The sequence below is a fragment of the Monomorium pharaonis genome, chromosome 9 (assembly GCF_013373865.1).
Source record: "Monomorium pharaonis isolate MP-MQ-018 chromosome 9, ASM1337386v2, whole genome shotgun sequence".
NCBI classification, from domain to species: Eukaryota; Metazoa; Arthropoda; class Insecta; order Hymenoptera; family Formicidae; genus Monomorium; species Monomorium pharaonis.
In genome coordinates, this window is record NC_050475.1 from 11,802,007 (window position 1) to 11,825,311 (window position 23,305).

Below are 23,305 nucleotides of genomic sequence, written 5' to 3' on the forward strand. Positions count from 1 at the left end.
CACCCCGCCGTGCGTGCGTGCGTGCGCGCGCGCGCGTGTGTGTGTAACCACAGTAAAAAAGTATCCACACTTTGTACTGTCCCAGCAAACACAGAACATAGCAGCAACATTGCGGCAATGTTATAACATTGTAGCAACATCACAGCAATATTACAACATTGCCGCAATGTTGCTGCAATGTTCTGTGTTTGTTGGGGTATCACATGGGTTTGCAACTTTCTACGCATAGCGAGGTCCACACTCTCCCCCTTCCCGCTTACAGAGCGGAACGACGTCCACGCTTGAAAATAGTGTTTAATTCTTCTTACATCAATAATATAAATTTAAAAATTATAGATTTCCGACTTACCGACATTTAAAAAAATTTTTGAGTCGCCAAAAATTCTTCTTACATATGTTTTTTATCTAGAAGAAACCTATTTTCAAAATTTGAACTAAATTAGAGATTGGACGTTTTCGGAACTATCGCTGGATGCTAAAGCCGTCTGTTTTACCGACATTCTGTTCAACCATTTAGTTTCAAATTGAATTTACAGAATTGAAAATCCTTTTACACGTTTAAAGTACGTACCCAAATAAATCCGAGGACAATTAGATAAAGATAAAAAATGCAAAAAGAAATTTTAGGTTTATTTGTTCATAAAAATATTTGCTTCAAAATACAAGTTATGTAACTTATACGTACAAATAAAAGGTGTCCCGCGGAATAGATGGAGGAATAAGACTATATTTATCAAATTACGATTATAAGCCGTAAAAAAAATATTTGTGATCAAATTTTTAGAAATTTGTGTGAAAGCGCTGAAATAAATAAAATTTGATCACATAAATATCTTTTTTTTTACGGCTTGTAATCGTAATTTGACGAATATAGTCTTATTTTTTAATCTATTCCAAATCGCGGGATTCATTTGTACGTATAAGCTACATAACTCGTATTTTAAAGCGAATATTTTTATGAACAAGGATAAACAAATGACTGCATTATCAATCTGATTTACAACAGTCAAATTTGACATGCAATTTAGCATCCTCTTAACTCTCCTTGCCATAAAACTCTCTCTCTCTTTCTTTCTTTGTTTCTCTCTTTCTTTCTCTTTCTTTCTCCCTTTATGGTATTTTATAAATTTATTTTGAGAAAAATATGATCAAGATCAGGAATTTATAAAATTAAAAGCATCTGTACATTAATTATTAAATTTATTCTCAACATTTATTTAAATTGTGTAATGCAAAAATACTAGAAAACTTCTTAATTAATAATTAACATCTAAAATGTTTTCAAAGTCTCAATAATGTATGTTTACTGTTCCAGTCAATCTGGAAGAGACATTGGACCTGTCGCTGTCGTTACAGGACTATCACTTGCAAGAAGTGACTCTATATGCAAAGCAGGTCAGGAGCATGGGCCCAACGTTAAGCACGCAAGATATAATGGTGTTGCAAAGGCAAGAGGAGCGACTACGGCAGCAGACCAAACAGAGCGTGCTTGGCTTCATGTTTAAGAAATCCAAAGAGGGCTGTCTGAATATGGCCAGCCTCGGGACACGCAGCGTGTCACCGACCAAGAGTGATGAGACTGCGAGAAGTATAAGTTCTCTTCAACCACCAGCTCGACCACATAGAAAGAGGAGGCCAGCCCCGAAACCGCCTGTAGATCTTACACAAACCGCTGTTCAAGATATTTCTGGAGACGAGAACAAGGACAAAATGATGATTATCAATCACAGCCGTAACAGCAGCGACAGCTCCGGCTATCACGAGGCTTCCGTACTTAGCGACAATCCGGATTCGGCCGCAAGACTACTGGAAACACTACCAAGAAGAAGCAAGGCTCCAGATTTATCTGATGCGCCTAGAAAGTTGGTACAGACTTCGCAATCCAGCAAGAGTTTGGGCAATCTGGCAATGCCCAGTGAGACGCTTAGTCGAGAGATTAGCAGTACTTCTCTCTATTTTACTGGTGAGATTTGATTACGCATAATTTATATAAATTTAAGCACAATTTTTCCAAAGCAGAAATAATAGATATTTGTGTTACAAGTGCGGAAATTGGCTATTTCCAATGAGTGCGTTACCCGCATGAGTGGAAATAGCCTATCTGCACGAATAACACATTCTATTTTTTGTTACGAGTGCGTAGAAATGATGAAGGCGAGAAGTGATTCATGGCGAAAGATGAAGAGTTTAGTATGGAGAATGGAAAGTCTGCAGGCGACCCCAGCAATTAAAAAAACTTTATATCTATTTAATTTTAAATATCGATTAATTGTTTTAATAATAAAGAGCATAAAGTAATATTAGTAACATAAAAAATTGCTTTTATAGCTAAATGTGTATGATCAAGAGCTTTGTCAAGAAATTTTTTAATATCGACTGTCGTCAAGACTTTCGAATGTTTGCTTTGAAATCATTATACTTATTTTTTGAGAAATTCAATGAGTTGTTCACTAATGTTTATTATTTTGCACTGCTCGACTTTAACGCAGCTGTGATACAATAAGGCATGATGTCTCGATGTCTATGTGACACAAATTAATAGGTTATTTAATTAGGGTTAGTTTTGTTCAAAACCAACGAAGTGTCGAGAATTGCCATAGATGAAATGTCGATAACAATCGGTAATTTTTACAAAAGTTTTTAAAAGTTACCATATGTGTGTCGTGACATGACGTGCCTGTGACAAGATGCGGGTGTCAGAATAAAGGGGACGGTGGGACAGAGTTATTAATTGTGCGGGATTTGGGGGAACAGTCGTGCAGGAATGATTATCGCACGATTTTTCCGCACGGTTGACCGGTGAGGGAATGAGTTACTTGTGTAAGAATACTGTCCGTGCACAATCAGCGACTTTTCAGCCGGTAAAGGGTCATGAAAAGAACATTTTCAGCACATATGTAACAAAAAGTACATTAATCCAGTATTGAATTTTGACGAGAAACTGATTTGTACTTAAAAAATAAATTTTGTGTATCATTATTAGTCTTGTACTAGATTAACAACAAAATAACAATCTTATGGTACCTGTAGCAGCTATTGTACGCTACGATCCGGCACGCGCGCGCGCACTCACGGCCGCGGCCACCAAGGCCGCGAGTAGTGTGCGAGACCGCCGCTAGACGAAAGCCGCGGCGCGCTTTACCCGCAAGACGTGGAACTTACTTGGACACAGTTCAAATGGAGACGATGTATTTGCACACGATGTTTTTGGACACAATATCTTACGCACCGTTTCATTTGCACATCGTTCATTTGGACACGGTGCTTTTGGACACCGTTTATTTGCACACCGTTCAGTTGCACATCGCTCAGTTGCACACTGTTCAGTTGCAAACCGCTCACTTGCACATCGTTCAGGTAAGGTAACACGAAAAGAAACGGACACATACACACTTGCGCGCACGCGCATTCACCCACCCACCCACCCACCCACCCACCCACACACACACACACACACACACACACACACACACACACACACACACACACACACACACACACACGGGTGCAAGGGAGGTCCTTGGCATAGTTATTTCTTACTGTGTCCAAATGAACGGTGTGCAAGTAAACGAGAGTGAATCCCAGATCCGCATAGTAATAAACGGACACAGCAGGTTGAGTGAAACGGACACAGTGCAAAACGGACATAGTGCGAAACGGACATAGTGCGAAACGGACACAGTCGCAAACCTATGTTGTACAAAGAATACTTTCCACACACACACACACACACACGCGCGCGCGCGCGCGCGCGCACGCACAGGGAGGGGTGCAAAGGAGGCCTTCGGCTCTCCTCCCGCACTCACCTCGTCGGTAGGGGTGCCCTGAAAAGTCGCAAACCCATGTGGTAAGCCCGTTTATTACTGTGTCCGTCTTGCACTGTGTCCGTTTAGCACTGTGTCCGTTTCGCACTGTGTCCATTTATTACTGTGCGCATCTGGGACGCTTCCGTGAACAATGCGCAAGATATCGTGTTCAAAATCATCATGTCCAAATACCCCGTGTCCATTTGAACCGTGTCCAAGTGAACCGCTCCTCCCGCAAGTAAGGTGACATCAGAAGGGCATTATATTATATAGAAGGAGACCACTTACGGCGAGAAATCATCTCATGCTGAACTGGATAAAATGCTCGTCTGGGCCTACTTGACAGCAACAGAGTAGTACTTTTCTCGCAATCGAAGAGAACTCTTGAGCCTCCACCTTTTTATACGGAATACGCTCAATAGCCTTTGAAGTCTCCTTTGAAAGACAGTAGAGAGTACCAGCCTGCCAAAGGCGATGAAACCGGACCGCAAGGTCCACCCGTACTCTTGCCCGGAGATTCCGGGCCGCAAAGGAGAAAATCGACCAACGGCGGAGATATCCTATTTCCCTTTAAGATTAATTTCAATTTCGACGGTTTACCCGAAAAACCGAGGGACCCCCGTCGATGTTCCCAGATCGACCTGATGACTAATGCGACGCAAACCAGCGGACGCAGCAGCGTTACCCGTGACACGCAAACGCTAGCTCTTTCATCTTCGCCAAAGGATCTGACGACGCCTACATCGCCCCGAACACCCGGGAAGCAACTCTTTCATATCCGCTTGAAGAATAAACTCCGTCAACTCTTTGGGAGCGACAGCGATGGAAACTGAGCGACCGTGTCGCCTCAGGCACCCACGGGTGCCGCTTATTCTTTTCACATGTGACTTTTCGCACCCAGGACGGTGAGGAGCAACTTCCACGAGCAAAAATAAATACAAAGTATAATTACATATACTGATACCTCTTCACTTGTATCTGACAAAAATATAGAACACGTTTTACTTTATTTGTGGAACCTTTTGATTGACTTCATCTAATCAACCTTCCCACAATACTATTTTAATGAGTAGATTAATATTGAATAGTATAATACTGATATACAATATTAATTTAGTATATTGCCAATAACATATCAATACCGTGTACATACTGAAATTGGCAAAAAAAGTCAGGTGTCAGTATTGATCTAGTATACTTCATATGATCAATAAAATTTATGTATCCATATCTACATATATTGAAAGTTCCATATCTATATTAAAATTGAAAGATTATCTCCTAACAATACAAGATTTCGTTGTTAGAAGACAGCGAAACTCTTTCCCGTAAAAAAAGAGTATCACACACAGTGTATTATAAGTAATGCAATCACGTGAGGTTCAACACTTTTTCGTTTGAGTTTCCCTTGAAAACAAATTTCCAGAATTTTTACACTAGAGAAACGCAATATTGAGAATCAATATTGATTTTTAATACAGTATTATTACTATTTTAGTGTTAAAAATCACAATCAATATTTGTTATTATTGTAATAGATCTATTAAAAAAAGAATTGATATTGATTTTTGGTGTAGTACTATTATTACTATTACAATATTAAGAATCAATTAATATTAAAGAAAAGGCGCTGAGTTTAGAACACCACTTTGTTTTGACTCTGTTTTCTTAAATAATAGTTAAACAAACGATTTTAAAAACATGAATTTAAATTAAAAAGTATCTTCTATCTATATAGTAATTTTTATAATACTGTTTCGTATTTTTTTTAATAATTAATGTTTTTGTGACGCATGTTCAAAAGGGCATTTGACGAAATGGACGCCTAATTTAGAACCATATGATCAAAGTATTAATGTAATATTTTGTTAATTTATACATCTGAATTATATAGTTTAATAGACTCTATATTATTCCGTTAGATTTGTCTAAGAAGCTTACTTTTTAACAGGCACGCTTTTTTTAAGCATGTTTTACCAACGGTCTCGCGACCATCCCCATCACCACAACCTGCTCCGGTACGCCGGATGGGATATCCACGCAGGTATATAAGCTGGCCGCTCACCCAAGAAAGCACCTCATTCTCATCCAGACTCCAGTTCCTACTTTACTTCACCGGGCGTGCTCGGCATTTTTTCTTCTTGGAGATGAGGGTATAATCTCTCTTGATCAAGCGTTCTCGGCAATGCCAAGGAAGTGTTCTCGCGTAACATTTACCAGTCGTCAGGCGTACTCGACGAAAACTTTGGCCACTGAGAGACGACACGTGCCTCATCTCCATCGGGAATACCTGATTTAGGTTTGCTAGTGCAGACAACAGCCAAGATGGGCGTTCTCATCCTCTGTAATGTTGCGTTGACCGCGTTCGTTCCTGACCATTTCGACCGTGACTGTAAAGCATTAATCGAGATGCAACCCGAACCGTTGCAAACCAGTCCACGACGTGTATTGCCTGCATCATTGCAACCAGACCGTGACCCATATTCTCTGTTTAGACCTGACCAGATTGCGACGCGTATATTCCGTACCGTTGCTATCAAACCGCGACGTGTTTCACATGAACCGTTGCGACCAGATCGTAGCACATAAATTACGTTAACCAGATATTAATTCCCGCCGTGCAATTCCGACCTGTAATTCGTCTCCAACTCCGAGTTATTCCATTTCTGGATACCGCTAGATTAAGAGATTTCGATTGTTTCGTAACTTGTGTATACCGATTTGTTCAAATTCCTGTTTTCGTTTTTGTTCTAGATTAATTAATCGTTCTACTCCTGTCTGGATCCCGTCCTAATTTCACTATTTCTTTCGGATTCGTCTTTCCTTAAGCGAACATAGCTTTGCGATTACCGTGAATTATTTTGTACCGACCAAAAGCATTTATAATTAATTCAACGATATTCCGCCAATCCGTTTTCTGCAATTTAATTATTTTTTATGTAATATAACCGACTTCCCGCGCCAGCGAGCTATAATTGTATTATAATAATACCTGTTGTCAATTTTTTAATTGTTATTATACAATAAAGTTTTATATTTTTTTGGTAAGAATCAGTGTTTCACAGCTTTCTCAAATGCAGCAACCGGCCAGCAAATCCGGATCTGCGCGAGCAAGTCCCACCGTTACAAATTATTGAATACATATGCAAATATAGGAGTTTCATTAAGAAACTAATTGTTTATTCATAATAAATTTGTTATAAAAATAATTTAAAATGTTTTTGTTAAAACTTTAATATGTATGTACTATGTATCGAGATTAATATTTTTTTGCATAAAAAATATTATTGAATTTGCGAAAAACTTTCAACTATTCAAAATTTATTTGAATTTGATATTGTACACAATAGGGCGGCTCGAAATACACCGAAGTAAGTGTGGCGTTCGACCCTAGTGCGGGAAAGTTGCGTCCTGGCATCAATAATAATTGTGCAAAAATTGAAACTTGTGAGTCAATATCTTCTGTTCCGGCAAGAGCCTTGAAGTTTTGAAAATTTTGTGAAAAAAGGTAAAATAGTTTTAAAATATAAAATATTTATTTCTTCTGTTCCTAAGTGCTCCAATTAAGGTTTTCATGTAATATTATAGACATGAAACTCGCCGCGGATTAACCATTACCTCGACACGTAAACTGCGCGGACGCTACCGCCAATCATGACATGTAACTTCTCGTGTCCGTGTCAACTCGTAAATAAATAAAATCGTAAGCCATCTATCGCGCGGGAAGCAACAGTAAATCCTCACCATCTGTCTTGGGCAACGACAAGAACGACAATAACGTCGTTTCCTAAAAATATTTTTACTCTTGATGCGAAACTTTAAATCGCTCGTAAGTTACGTAACAAGAAAATAAAAACACTTTTGTTATATAAATTGGATGTAAGCTATCCCTTAAGCCTATTTAAAAATCAATCAATTTAGCCGTTATTCAGAAACCGATAACTATAAAATCTCGCAAACGGCGTTTTGCGTAATAGAAGCATGGCAGTGCCTTGCGCGTACACTTGGCGCGAGGCACTACCGTACCTCTTGATAAAAGTCAAAATGACCATTTTTTATTGAAATCTTAATAACTCTGTCAAAAGAATCGCACAGCAATGAACAACCACTCAAAATAAAGGAAGAAGATCCCTCTATAATATGGAAATAACAGAAATCCTCTGTGATTTTTTTGCGCAAGAAGCAGCGTAGCAAAGTCTCATTAAAAATTTTTATTTCAACGGCTTTATCATTGTGCCACGTTGATAAAAAAAGATAACTAAAACTCAAAAAGCGTTTAAAAGAAGAAGTTTCAAGCTTTAAAACACTTTTTGGATTCTATTTCTGCGATGATTTTTTGCTAAGTTTAACGGTTTAAAAATAGCCTAAATTTTCGGTATAGGGAAAGTGTTCCCTATTTTTTTTTTTTAGTAGTATGTGTATATATATATATATATATATAATTGTATATTTAATTTTAATTGAATTTTTAAGGAGTCTTGGGCCAAGAATCAATTTTGAAGCATCTGATTACATTGACATGATTGACTGAAATAATTGTGTTGTGTCTTTACCACCGGTACTTGATTATATCAACAATGAGTCTCTGAGCCAAATGATGCGAGAGGGAATAATCCCCAAATCTTGGGACTTCGAGAGTTTCTCATGCCACACTCAAGCAGTAGAGCGCATGATGAAACTTGTGACGGAGGCTTTAAGTAATGTCATCAGGGCTTGCTTCAGGGCCGACATTATTCGTGCTACTCTTGAGTCTCGTAAAAAAATGTCCCTGTTTGAGCATAAGTCTCATTATTAATCAACTTTCTTCCTTATTAATTCTCTAATTTTGATAAATTTTTTCCCTGATTTTATCTTTAAAGTCCACAAAGTAGGGTCGGTTGGGAGGGATGGGCTTGGGAGGAACTTCCCGTGTAGCCATTTTTACATGATGAGTTCTGAGGCGAAGGGTTGCACACAAACCGGACGCATAAACACAAGAAATTCATGTAAAGTTTACACCGATTTTCATGAATATCATTATTCCATTAAACCATTCAGTATGCCTCACATGCTAAGTGACAGAGATGGTAATTCTACATATTTGTAAATTCATGAAAACCTTAATTAGAACACTTAGAAATGGAAGAAATAAATATTTTATCTTTTTAGACTATTTTACCTTTTTTCACAAAATTTGCAAAACTTCAAGCTTCTTGCCGGAACAGAAGATATCAACTCAAAGGTTTCAATTTTTGCACAGTTATTATTGACGCCAGGACATAACTTTCCCGCACTAGGGTCAAACGCCACACTTACTTCGATGTATTTCGAGCCGCCCTAGTACACAATCAGTTTTAACTGTTTCTTTGCGTAATCAATAATATTTTTTCCAGAAGATTAACTGTCATTACAATTATTTGGTTCATATAATAAATGTCTACGGCAATCGATACAAACATTTTAATGATAGAGATTGAATTTGTCGATAAAATAACATCTATACCAATTACTTATTCAATTTTGCTATTAAACATTAATTAAACTGCATCAAAATTTTTTTCTTAAAAATCATAGGAGAATTTAAAGAGAAAAAAAGAAATTACTATAAAAATGGTAGAAAATGATATAAAATAAATCGAAATAGGCGTACTGCTTTAAAATTCGTAAAGATTAAATAAATATTTCAATTATTTCATACATATTTTTTCTGCCGTTTATCATACAAAACAAATAAATGTAATAACAGTTAACTTACTGGAAAAAAATATTATTAATTACGCAAAGAAACAGTTAAAACTGATTGTGTACAATATCAAATTCAAATAAATTTTTAAATTTTCAATAGTTTTTCGCAAGTTTAATAATATTTTTTTGTAAGAAAACAAATATTAATATCGATACATAGTACATACATATTAAAGTTTTAATAAAAACATTTTGAACTGTTTTTATAACAACTTTATTATAAATGAACAAAATTACCCTTACGGAAAAAACACTCTAATTTTGAGAGTTTACACTCAAAATTGAGTGTTAATACTCGATTTTGAGAGTTTACTCCCAAATTTAGGTGTATAAGCTCAAATCTTGAGTATTTACTAAAGATTGAGTGTTTATACCAAAGTTTGGATTTATTGAACAAATATTGAATATTTGTAAGTATACTCTCAACATTTGGATGACACTCAATAAATGAGTGTATACTTCCAACATAAAGTGTGCACACTGAAATGTTGGGGATGTACACTCAACATCTATCGGTTGAAGGCATACACTTAATATTGAATGTGCACTCTCAAACATTGGATTAGAAAATGTTAAATAAAAACAAAAGCAAGAAAAGCAAGTTCAACCGAAACATTCACTATAGAGTGTTCAGCTGGCTTTGAGTATTAATTTGAGTATTACTTTCAATTTGGATGTTTGCCATCTAATTGAGTGTTAATTTCAGTGTCATTCTTAAATTTAGGATTAACATTGAAATTAACACTCAATTAGATGGCGAACATTCAAGTTGAGAGTAATAACACTCTAATTAAAAGTAAATTAAAAAGTGAACACTCAAGTTGAGTGTTTACACTGAATTGAGTGTTTACCCCTTGTCCTAAATTATACTCAACTTGAGTATTTTTTTAAATGTTATTTTTAGTGTTTTTTCCGTAAGGGTGGTTTCTTAATGAAACATTTATGGCATATTTGTTCAATAATTTATTAAACAAAGATGTCAAAGGTATTTGAAAGTACCTTTATCACTATCACCCCTGAACGCACGAAATTCTAGGCCTGTCATTTGTGAGCTTTAAACTCTTCCCATTTGAAAATTATTATAGCCTTGACATTTTCGTATTAAAATTTTTTTCTCAAAATATTACAAAGAATTTGTTATTAAAAAATCTTGCGTCGGTTTAGGAACACCCTATGTAATATATATACACTCAGCAGCAAAAAAGCGGTACATTTAAAATTTCGGAAAATTTTACGAAATTTCAAATGATCATAACTTGGTAAATAATAAAGATAAAAATTTTTCTCGAAAAGGAAAATAAAGCTTAAAGTGTCCACTTTAAGAATATTTTAATAGCAATTATGCGTGGCTATTTTTTTCAAACGGCGGATGACAAAGTTAAAGGATGCAAAATTGATAAATAAAGATCTGAGTTCGCGGCGGTGAATCACAGCATGAATCAGGTGTCACAGCTCAATTGAACAAAATTGTAACGGACCATATTTCCTACGCGGACTAGCTCGCCGGGATCGGGTGTAGGAAGGTCCCTTGAGACAATAGACTCGGTATACGGAATAAAAGAAAATATATTTGAAGAGATCTTTGATATGTATAGTCTATTTACAATGATGTAAGTGTGTCGGTGTGTGTATCGTGTGTCGTTCGGCGGAGCGGCTATTTACAGGTGAGGTGTGTGTGTATGTGTGTCTGTGTATTTCGTGTGTCGCGGGACGAAACAGCTGTTCGCTGTCGGGCGCGTAGCTAGCTCGGTGATGGTCGCGGTGTGCGGCGACGAGCCGGCGGGCAATGCCCTGGCGCGTGAAGCGGTGTTTCGTGGCGCGGTGAGGCGAGCGGTGTGACGGGCGGTAATCGCCGGGGCCTCGAGATCGGTGGTATGCGGTACGCGGCGTGAAGCGCGGGGTGTTGTGCTGCTCGGTGATTTTTGACGTGCGTCTGGTGATCGAGGAAACGCCGGTCGATCTCAAGATCTCTCGAGGGAGACGGAGAACTCTCCACCCCCGTTGTGTTCGAGCCGGGTGATCGGGCGATTAAGGAAAGTCCGCAGCCGAGAACTCTCGGCGAAGGCGGAGTACGCTCTACCCTCTACTACGGAGACGAACTAGGAGTTAGAATGCGAGCGGTACCGAGAGCTCTCGGTTAAGGCAGAGAACACTCTACCCTAATTGCCGGTCGCAGGAAGCTTCTCAGGATCGTACTCTGGTCGGGATCGGAATCCAGCGTACGGTCGGAGCGAGAAGTGTCGCAGCCTCCACCGGAGCGGCTTTTTATACCCGCTCGGGTGGAGGATCGGGGATCCTCGTGGATCTTCGGGTTTTCTCGCACTCGCTCCCCTCCCGTGGAGGTTGAGAGAGCGCGGGGAAATACGCGGAGCGGAGACGATAATTCGTCTCGACGCTTTTTATTGCGGCGATTAGGACGGGCCGGTGCCCGTTTGTGCGGTCCGGCGGATGTTCGGCCGGACCGCGCGCGGTCGGTGATGCCGGCGGACGGGAGGTTTGTTACAAAATGAAAATGAAAATATAGAGCATTAGCTTTAAAATGCTTTTTTACAGAATTTGATGCGATCATTTTTCGCTGAGTAATTAAAATTTGAATTAAAAAACAGCTTTTTTCTTTAAACTTGCATAACTCAGCAAAAAATTATTGTATCAAGCTCAGTAAAAAAGCATTTTTAAGACAATACTCTATACTTTCAGATGTTTTTCGTCCCATTGGGCTGTGATACCTACTTTATGCCACGCGTTGTCGCAAGCTCGAATACTTATTTATTAACTTTGCATGCTCTTTCCTTGTCATCCATCATTTTGAAAAACTTTTGCCTACAATTTCGATACAAATTTCGAAAAGTATGGTTTCAAAGCTTTCAAACCGTTTTTGAAATTTTGGGTTAGGATAATTAGGTGCCGAGATGTTCAATTTTAAATTTGTAACAAGGTCGGTTCATCAAGACTTAAGGGGCTCGGAGGCATTGCGATTTGTTTGGTTCTTCCATAACTTCAATAGGCAGATTTATTGTTCTCTACATTAACAGTTCGTATCAATTTGGGAATTGAAAATTCATTATTTTTAAAATGTATCAATTTAAAGGTCAGGAAAGTAAAGACAAAATTCAATTCAAGATCTTCGCAATCAATATTACGAAATAAAGATACGATTTACGTTCTAAGATACCGAAATCATTAGCTCAAATTATTGTTGCAATTTTTCCCAATATGATCCGCAATAGATAAGGTAGAGTGGTGTGTGAATGTAAGGAATTGAATAGCTATATCACTAGAGGGAGGAAGAGAGAGGAGAGAGAGAGAGAGAGAGAGAGAGAGAGAGACGAGAGAGAGAGAGAGAGAGAGAGAGAGAGAGAGAGAGAGAGAGAGAGAGAGAGGAGAGAGAGAGAGAGAGAGAGAGAGAGAGAGAGAGAGAGAGAGAGAGAGAGAGAGGAGAGCGAGAGAGAGAGAGAGAGAGAGAGAGAAGAGAGAGAGAGAGAGAGAGAGAGAGAGAGAGAGAGAGAGGAGAGAGAAGAGAGAGCGAGAGAGAGAGAGAGAGAGAGAGAGAGAGAGAGAGAGAGAGAGAGAGCAGAGAGAGAGAGAGAGAGAGAGAGAGAGAGAGAGAGAGAGGAGAGAGAGAGCGAGGAGAGAGAGAGAGAGAGAGAGAGAGAGAGAGAAGAGGAGAGAGAGAGAGAGGAGAGAGAGAAGAGCGAGAGAGAGAGAGAGAGAGCGAGAGAGAGAGAGAGAGAGAGAGAGAGAGCAGATAGATCGAGAGAGAGCGAGAGCGCGAGATGTAGCGAGAGAGCGAGAGAGCGCGAGAGCAGAGAGAGAGGGAGACGAAGCATAGGAGAGAGCGCGCGCGAGCAGAGCTCTCTATCTCATATCTCTTCTCTCTCTATCTATCTAGAGAGAGCTATAGATATATCTCTCTCTCTTCTTCTACTCTCTCTCTCTCTCTCTCTCTCTCTCTCTCTCTTCTCTCTCTCTCTCTCTCTCTCTCTCTCTCCTCTCTCTCTCCTCTATATCTCTCTCTCTCTCCTCTCTCTCATTCTCCCTCTCCCTCTCCCCCCCCTCTCTGTGAGTGTGTGTGTGTGTGTGTGTTGTGTGTGTGTGTGTGTGTGTGTGTGTGTGTGTGTGTGTGTGTGTGTGTGTGTGTGTGTGTGTGTGTGTTCCACAAGGATAAGGACCTCGTGATTCGTCAACTCCACAGTATTTTAAGGAGTGGCCTACACTTGGACACAATACAATTGGACACAATGCAAATGGACACGGTGCAAATGAATACAAAATAATGTACACGTTTCAAATGTACACGATTCATTTCGACGCAGGAATTTTAGACACAGTAATCTTGTACACAGGAAAAATTAATATCTGGACAAATTACAATTTAGACGATAAAAACCCAGCAAACACAGTAATGTAAGAGTTTTGGCTCGATATATTGACCTGTTTATTGCATTACTTCTAAAAGATAACATAATGATGTCAGAATGTTAACCAATGCGCCATTTTTTGAGAACAGAAAGATATCATGAAACTGATATCTAAAAGATTTCTTAAATCGGATATCTTTAAACTGCAATTAGAGATAAAAAAATAAAATAAAAATTTTATTTTTTAAATATTATTTTTATCAACAGTACATACTAAATTTAGGACAAATTTTTATTAATCAATTAAATTTAAATTATATTATTTTATTTTTGTCTTACTTGCCACTGGTAGATTTTAAACCTGGGATCTTAGGATGACGAACCTTGTACTCTATCTGCTAAGCCAATTTGACTCATCGACATGAATACTTGTTATTGTTTACATATACCTATATGTTATAAACTGACTCAATTATATTATTTTTTATAAAAGCAATTAAATTTTGCAAAACATATTATAAATAAATAGCAACAATTTATTTACTTAATAATTTCATTGTTAAATTTATCTTTTCCCATAACCTTAATAATTTGATGGAAATTGTGATATTTAGCACTAATACTTTGAAGCGTACAAATGGTTAATTAAATGGTTAACTATATAGATCATATATTCTGAGAAAAATTAAATAGTACATTTATTATTCTGTTTTTGTTCAGTACATGATGAATTTAGATTTTGTGCATTTTTTTGTACGCAGTAATTGTAAACAAACCGTTTTATTTTCGAAAACATTATCTTTATGATAATTTTTTTAAATATCAAATGGATCTCTCATTCAGGATGTTATAGTGTTGTTTGATTTCTGAGTCAACTGCGACACGCATGGACGGCTCAAAAATCGGACAGCATTGTGATATCTTTTATGAGACATTAAGCTGATATCATTTAGCTGATGTCATAAGGATAACATTTTCAAGAGACTTAAATGAAACTCTTCAATAAAATATCTCAAAGACCTCTCTTAGTAAACATCTCTGATAAATGTTACCATTTTGACATTATTTCTAAGATATCTAAATGTTTTCTTAAAAAAGTTCTCTTAAAGTTTTTATTCTGACAAGCGTGTTGTCTGAGTATGTACATGTATGTTACTTGCTACATAACGCGTTACCTCGTGATATTTTTAATATTATATACATAAGATGTATATGTAATATTACTGTGTTTACTGGGAATATTATTTAAAAAAACAAAAAATTTTTTTAATGAAAAATTTTTTACGATTTTACAAGATTACGTTTTTAATAACTGTTATGAGTCATATATATATGACTATATATATATATATATATATATATATATATGACAAATAAAAATTACAATTTTGTTTCTTTGTAGTTCTCAAAATTATGTAACATTTACATCGCATCCACATAACGATGTTACATAACACTGTTCTTTTTATGCGCTCCTTCAGTTATGTATCAGTTATGTGTTGGTTTGCTGGGAATGTACACCGTGCAATTAGACACGTAAGATTTGTACACCGCAAAGTTGTACACCACAAACTTGTACACCACAAACTTGTACACCGCAAAGTTCTACACCACAAAGTTTTGCGTGGAAAGTCGCAAACCCATGTGGTGCAGAGAATGGTTTGCACGCACACGCACGCACGCATGCACGCACGCACGCACGCACGCACGCACGCACGCACGCACGCACGCACGCACGCACGCACGCACGCACGCACGCACGCACGCACGCACGCACGCACGCACGCACGCACGCACGCACGCACGCACGCACGCACGCACGCACGCACGCACGCACGCACGCACGCACGCACGCACGCACACACACACACGGGGATAATCATCGCTCAGGTACATCATCATCGAGAGACTGAGGCTTGGTCTACAATGCATGGAGTAAGCAAGAAGTAAGAAATAAGAGTAAGGTAATTTCCTTCTGCGCTGTGATTGACCGAGCGTTAAAGAAAGCAGGAGTAGGAGTAAGACGAAATGAAAATAATTTATTTTTCGCTTACGCCCTTATGCCAGCTTTCTTACACTGGATTAACTCTTTTACGCCTAGTCGTACTTCTTACTCCATGCTTACTCCAGCTATTGTAGACCAGATCTGACGCTCACCACGCTACGCGCACGCCGGCGCCGCGTGATACCAGCTCACGGGTATCCTCTGTCCCCATCACCACCGGTAACGAATTAATATGATCTCTCCCGCGTAAGTGGACAGTATTATCATCCAGAGACTTATTCTTGTGCTCATTAAATAATAAACGCGTGTAATGTGTATCAACTAATATCTGTGATAAATATACGGTACGACTCGGACATCACGATGAGTCCACGTGACACGTAATTGCAGTGCTTTTTTATTTAACATGTGTTTCACGAATGTCCTATCATCCTGCTTACCATCCTCAGGGCTAACTAGCGAACTCTTCGCCGAGTCGTGAACAATAAAAGTTATTCATTTTAGTTATCTATTATGGCGGATGTGTGCGTCGGGTTATGTGATTGATTGCGTGTTCTTTCGTTGTTCTAGGCAAATGCGCAAGTTTGCTGTCGCTGAGGATAGCTGAGCAGGAAGATGAAATGTATATATAAGAGAGTATACGCTTACAATTCTTCTTATTATAATCACCTTCTGTTATTTACACTATCTACAAGTAATTAAATTTCAATTCTTTTGGTGGCCCACAAAGGGCCGTTTGTGCGGTGCTTAACAGTTTCCACCGCCGGGTTGGTAATGCTTAGTCATCCGGTAAGTGGTATTGTCGTTCTTTGTCCTAATCTGTATCGTCGTGCTTGGAGGTTCAGTGTGCCTCTTTGGATTTGAAGATCCTGCTACGGCCATTTCCAGATTCCCCTTGTATGTCATCCCCGGAATGTTTTCTTGTCGAGTGGACGTCCTTGGGAGCGGCTGGACTATTCTGTATTCGTACTTTTGTCGCGACCGTCTCGGACTAGATTGCGTGCGAATTCCTCTCGTAGCGGCGTACTCCTGTACCTCGGCTTCTGTATCGGCGGCAGCTGTCGTATAGTCTGCGGCGCCCGGATAGTGTAGAAGCTGTGCTCATATAAAAATCACGTATAAAAACGGCACCAATGCGAGTAGCGCATGGCGTGTTGAAATCGTCTCTCCGTGGCTCCTTTATATCCTTGGAGTAGTATCTTTACTTTGGAGAATCGCGGCCCTCTTGTGACGATGTCGCGCATCTCCATTTTTATTACTACTTGCCGGAAATCTTCTACTTCAGGCGCTCGCTCTGGTGTCTGGAGTGTTGCATGACGTCCAGGCGCTATGCGCCTTCTGTCGTCACATCTATTATTAATTAAATTTTTAGTTATCTATACAGAGGATATGTATATTTATCCGGTATAGATAATGACAAAATAGGTAACTGTTAATATACATTGATATTAACAAATATTGAGTATGCTAATATCTTATTAATATTCTCATTTGGATATTTATACGTGTATGAAAAATATTATTATTGTTTCGCACAGTATTTTAAGTTAATGAAAATTACTTGTACAGGTCTTCGAAAGAAAAGAGCGGCTCCTCCTCCGCCAACACCTAGACCAATATCGTCAGCTATTTCCGCACAGGCTTTAGAACGTATCGTCAACTCCGAAGAATTGTTAACGTCTGATATGGGACCCTCGAAACCATCGTCGAACGTCGACATCTCGTCGAAGGCTAGTTTGGACATCGTCTGCCAAAAAATCAATTCTAATATTGGCATCGACATACAATATACACACCAGTTGGACCAAGATAAACCAAAATCGGAAGCCACAATGTGTGAATCTGCTCGGGACATTCAACAAAACTGTACGGCCGAAGTGAAACCCCAGACGTGTTTCAAGTTAGATTCAATCAACTCCGAGCACATTAAAACACATACAATCGCATCTGTAGAAGCCATCGCGAAAGTAGGACAAGCTAGATCAGAAACGGGTAAGTTAACGTGCACTATCAGTAACTTGACCATCGTGCTCCTCAACTCTCCAAAAAATCAACAAGTCGGTGAAGGTGTAAACATCGATGAAAAAATATATTCTCCTACCATTTTGTATCCGCGAAAACACAAGCTCTTAGAAAGGCATAGATTGCACGCCACTTTTTAAAGATGTCGCTTGCAACACGACAGTTCGACAAATATTAACTTTGTGAACAATGTTTTGATTAGTATTATCGCCGAAAATTATATCCAGGATGTAACGAGTCAACGATCCCAAATTTGTCAACATTCACAAAGTCTTAGAAAAACAATATCAATTTCGCGTGAATCTTGTGGAAAAATGACTTTTTTAATGATCGCGAGTTTTCTTGTGAATAGATCAGACAAACCGATGCACTGTATTGAATTTCATACAAAGAAATGCGATCGTACGAATAAACAATTGATGAAAATGGAAAATCCCTCGGTGAATTCAGATAACGTGAAAAAAAACGTGGAATGTAAAATTCTAAGAAACAATCCGAGAGTGTTACGTAACAATAGTTATTGTTACGAGTATCTAAAATTACGCGACTTAAAAAAAACATAGAATCAGTGAATTTCTACGGGAAACCGAATTTAACTCTTATGTGTACATCCGGGTACCCGGGTGCCCACTTTGTCGTATTTTTTCTTATAACTTGAATAAAAATTGAAATTTTTATTTAGCACAATCAATACATTTAATTGTCGATACATTGTTCATCGCAGATAGGCTTTTCGTAAATTGAACAACATTTTCGCGTTGTTCCTGCGTCTTTTGAGCAATTTCTTTGTAGTAAACATGACAAGAACCTGTAATTTTTTTCCTATCAATACTGTCCCGAGGTTGAGTCAATTATCAATTCGCAAACATTTTGTCCAATTAATTAGTATCATTACCGTCTGTTTTTACTATTAATATTAATATTAAAGTTGTGCAAAATTAACAAATTTTGAATTAATTTATATCTATTATTTTTGAAACATCTGCATAGAGAAATTGTCTTGCATAATGTATAAAAATTGTAAGAACTAATTTTTCATTACAAAAAATATGCTGTTGTGACGCTGTTGTACGCTGTGAATTATTCTGCTTGATCTGATATCCTTTGCTTTTGAAATAATGACTAATTGCTAATTGTTAATTGCTTTATGGCTTTACGGCATAAAATCATAGAACAGTTTCTAACACAACTAATATATGCGCAAACACATTTGCGTTAAGTTTAATAAATAAGTATACGTCTGAAAAACGTAATAATCAATTTTATTTGGAGTATATGTTCTAGATTATTAACTATATACTTGATAACTTCAATATCAATCGACATTTCGTCAAAACTGCTTCTATTTTTACTTACTACTTCTATTTTTTTCATGAAAGCTATATAACGGCCTAGGGGACTTGGAAATAGCTTAAATAGTTTCTATTGATATTTATTTAACAAAGTAGATTAATTCCGAACGATTACGTTCACATACAAACTTAGAAATAAAAAAAAAAACTCGTGGTGGGCACCCGGATATCCTGAGTGTGTAACAACGTGATAAACGCTGGGTGTGCACATAAGTGTTAATATTGTCGCAGAATTAAAAAAAATTCTTTAACGCCTAAATGCACAAGATTTTGTCATAAACTTTGACGACATAAACTCTGTATAAAATAGACAAGCTTTTTATCAAAGAATACTTTTCTAGAGGGTTTCGAGTGTGCTTTTTCGAACGCTGCCAAGAAAAATTGAAAAACAAGTCAAGAACATTGAATTTTTAAGCTTTTTTTTTAAGTCACAATTTTTGTATTTAAAATTTTTTTTATGTGGATTTTCTTTATCGTAATGTATTTGATTTGGGATTGAAACTGCATAAAGTGTGCACTTTTTAGTTGTACTATGCAGTGCAAATTTTTGCAGTGCAAAAAATCCAATATGGCGCTTTTAATATGGAGGCTAGGATTGGCGAAAACACCGAAAAAAAACTAGTATAATTCGTAGTTTTTTCTATATTTCCATGTACTAATGTAACTAGGAAGTACATAAACAACTATGTACATTGTGTGCGAGTGTATGTGTATGTACATCCAATTTGGGAAATAATTATATGTAAAAACTAATGACACAACTGATTTCTAAATCGTCCTTTGCCAATGATTTCATGTCAATGTTATCTATTCTTATCGCGTGGAGATGGACGATTATCAAGAATCTTTTTTGTTTTTTGTTTATATTTTAAAATATTAATTTATTTTTTAAATAATTTTTCATATTTTTATTTTTTACTTAAAAATTTTTGTATAATTGAATTTAATGAGTATTTTCAAAACATGTCTTATAAAAATATAATTTGCAATGTTTACATAATTTTTTGTTCTCACTTTACTTTTAGAATATGATGGAACACGAAACCGAATCAGTTAGCTTACAAAAATATTGTTGAACAAAAACATGTACAATAAGAACAAGAAAATTCTGTAAACATTGCAACTTATATTTTTGTGAGACATGTTTCGAAAATAATTATTAGATTCAATTATATAAAAAAATGTTTTTAGACTAAAAAAATAAGAATATAAAAAATTATAAAAGTTAATAAAATATGAAATAATACAAAAAAGATAAAAACCAAAACATAAACAGAGATTCCCAATAATCGTCTACTTCCACGCAATGAGAATCAATAACTCTGACATTGGTCATTGACCAAAAAACAATTTAGAAATCAGTAATGTTGTCAGTTTGCACTTATAATTAGTTCTTGAATTAAATGTACGTACACACACACTCGCACACAATGTATATAGTAGCTTTTGTACTGCCCAGTCACATTAGTACACGAAAATATAGAAAAAACTACAAATTATACTAGTTTCTTCTGCTATTCCTAGCTGCCATATTGGAAGTGCCATATTGAATTACACTTTTTAAGGTACAAACTATTATGGTCAAACGTTTTGAAATGATTTATATGCATTAGTAAACCGAATTACGATTATTTGAATTTAAAAAATCGTGAAAATAAGGATTTCCAAAATTTTTGACATTTAGGCGGCTATATTATATCCACCAAAAAATTTTTTTGGTGGATATAAATTTTTTACGCTGTACAGTCTTCAAGTACAACTAAAAAGTGCACGTTTTATGCAGTTTCGATGCCAATCCAAACCCGTTACCAAATCCTCTTTAAATAAATTGTATACCAAAAAATCGTGACTTTTTTTAAAAATAAGCTCACAAACTTGATATTCTTGATTTCTTTTTTAATTTTTCTCGGCGTCATTCGAAAAAGCACACTCGATATGTACTAGAAAAGTATTGTTGAATAAAAAATTCGTCCATTTTATACAAAGTCTACGTCGTTAAAGTTTATGAAAAAATCTTGTGCATTTGAGCGTTAAAGGGTTAAAATATTCCAAACACCTATCAGTTTGTTGAAATTGCCAGCTTACTCCCCAAAATTTAGTAAAATAAACTCAACAAAGTGCTACGTGAATTTTATAATTTTCACTAAAGGTCGTAATCGTTCGAAACGGTTACTAAAAAAACAATCGGTATCTGCCACCTTTGAGCACCTTGCAAGTATTCGCAATTTCCACGAAATCGTTGGACATCCAAGTAGGTCTCATGGAGTCCATTTCCAGTGACATTAATGAACTACCTTCATTGTCTATAATAAATTAAACATTTTAGAGCCACCGCTACCTGATCTATCCACATAGCACGGAATATTATGGTAATATCACAGAAATATTGTTCTCCCATTACAATATTACAGTGAAATATAGTATAAATATTGCAAAAATATTACAAAAATATTACTACAATATTAAAATGTCCGCCGAAATAGATCACAGTAATAGTGATATATCATGAATGTATTACTGTAATATTTACGTAGTATTTTTGTAATATTGCGAAATTTAGGTCCGTATTCTGAGTTCACATTTATCGCTAAATGTACCTTTAAATCAGCTTATTGTAAGATGACATCTTATTGGCTGATTGGCGCATTTAGCGATAAATGTGAGTTCAGAATACGGACCTTAGTGTTCTGATCTCATTCGACATTTATAAAAAATATAACCTTAAAGACGAGAAATTTAACTAAAATTTCTACACCATTTTCAAATAAAAACATTTAAATAAAAAAATATTTTTACGAGATAGTTTTAACACATTTATAAAATATTTTGACAACTGTTTCATTGAGTAAATAAACAGCAAAAAAATGAATGTATAGTATTAGAATCTAGTCATATTCATTTACGGCTATTAATTCATTAATTATCAAGAAAAAAATTTAGTTTTTAGAGTATTTTACAAGTGTTGAAACTGTCAAAGCGTTTTTTCATCCAGATATCTTTTATTTAAAAATAGCATGGATAAATTTATAGTGTAATCTTTCGCTTCTGAAGTCACATTTCCAAACTATGTTTAATTTTGTATTTATAGTTAATTTATAATATAACGTGTAAACGTACCGATTAATAACATTTTAACATTAGGTTGAGTTTAAAAATAGCTAGAATAAGCTTTAAACTAAGCTGTAAGAAATTAATCAATCACAATCAATTATTTTTCTCATTTTTGTCTGTAATTTATCAATTTCTTACGGCTTAAAGCATATTAACATTTATTATAAACCCTCAATTTAATGTGAGTGATATCAATTCTAACGTATTGCTATTAAAATGTAATATCGCTACAATATAACCTAATATTTTAATGTTATTTATAAATATATCAATGTAATATGTCAATAATATTTCTATAATATTTTACTGTAATATGTAATATGGTTGATTGCAATTTTGCTGCGATATTACTGTAATATTCTATACTATGTGGGTAGTTAGTCGTCAAGAGTCAAATGAAAGTTGGAATTGTTTCTTGATCCATTTAAACTCGATTCTCGAAAACAGAGTCGACAATTTTGTTCGAATTTAATATACGTAATAATACTATTAAAATTAGTTAAAATTTCTTTTTTTTAGTTTTTCTTTATTTTCTTTTAATCAGACTTCGAGCTTTTTGGTGCGTCATTTTTGTTTTCTTTTTTTTAATGTTCTTAATTTTTTCCGATGATAATTCTTCCGAAAATATTTAATATATTTTTTCAAAATATGTAGTATTATAAATTGTATTCAAGCGAATAAAAATATTATTTAAATTTGTTTACATTTTTTAAATGTTTTAGAAATTATAGTAAAAGTATGCGAATTATAGTTTTGCACCATCGAATCGAATTAATTCTCTAAAGATATACTCAAATTCAAATCAAATCATTAAAAATACATTTGAATCGAATTAAAATAATTTTTTTTTATTTGGATTTAGTACAAATATGAATTAAATTTGAATTAAACTTTATTAATTTTCGGTTGTCACACTTATCTTTAGTC

General features: G+C 36.2%; 1 protein-coding gene across 1 annotated transcript in view; it reads left to right on the forward strand.

Moving 5' to 3' along the window:
• Positions 1-23,305, forward strand: part of LOC105832213 — a 275,864-nt gene that overhangs the window by 152,532 nt on the left and 100,027 nt on the right. Inside the window, 2 exon segments of the mRNA XM_036292296.1 lie at positions 1,316-1,963; positions 17,463-17,885. Coding sequence (XP_036148189.1) covers positions 1,316-1,963; positions 17,463-17,885 — 1,071 coding nt within the window.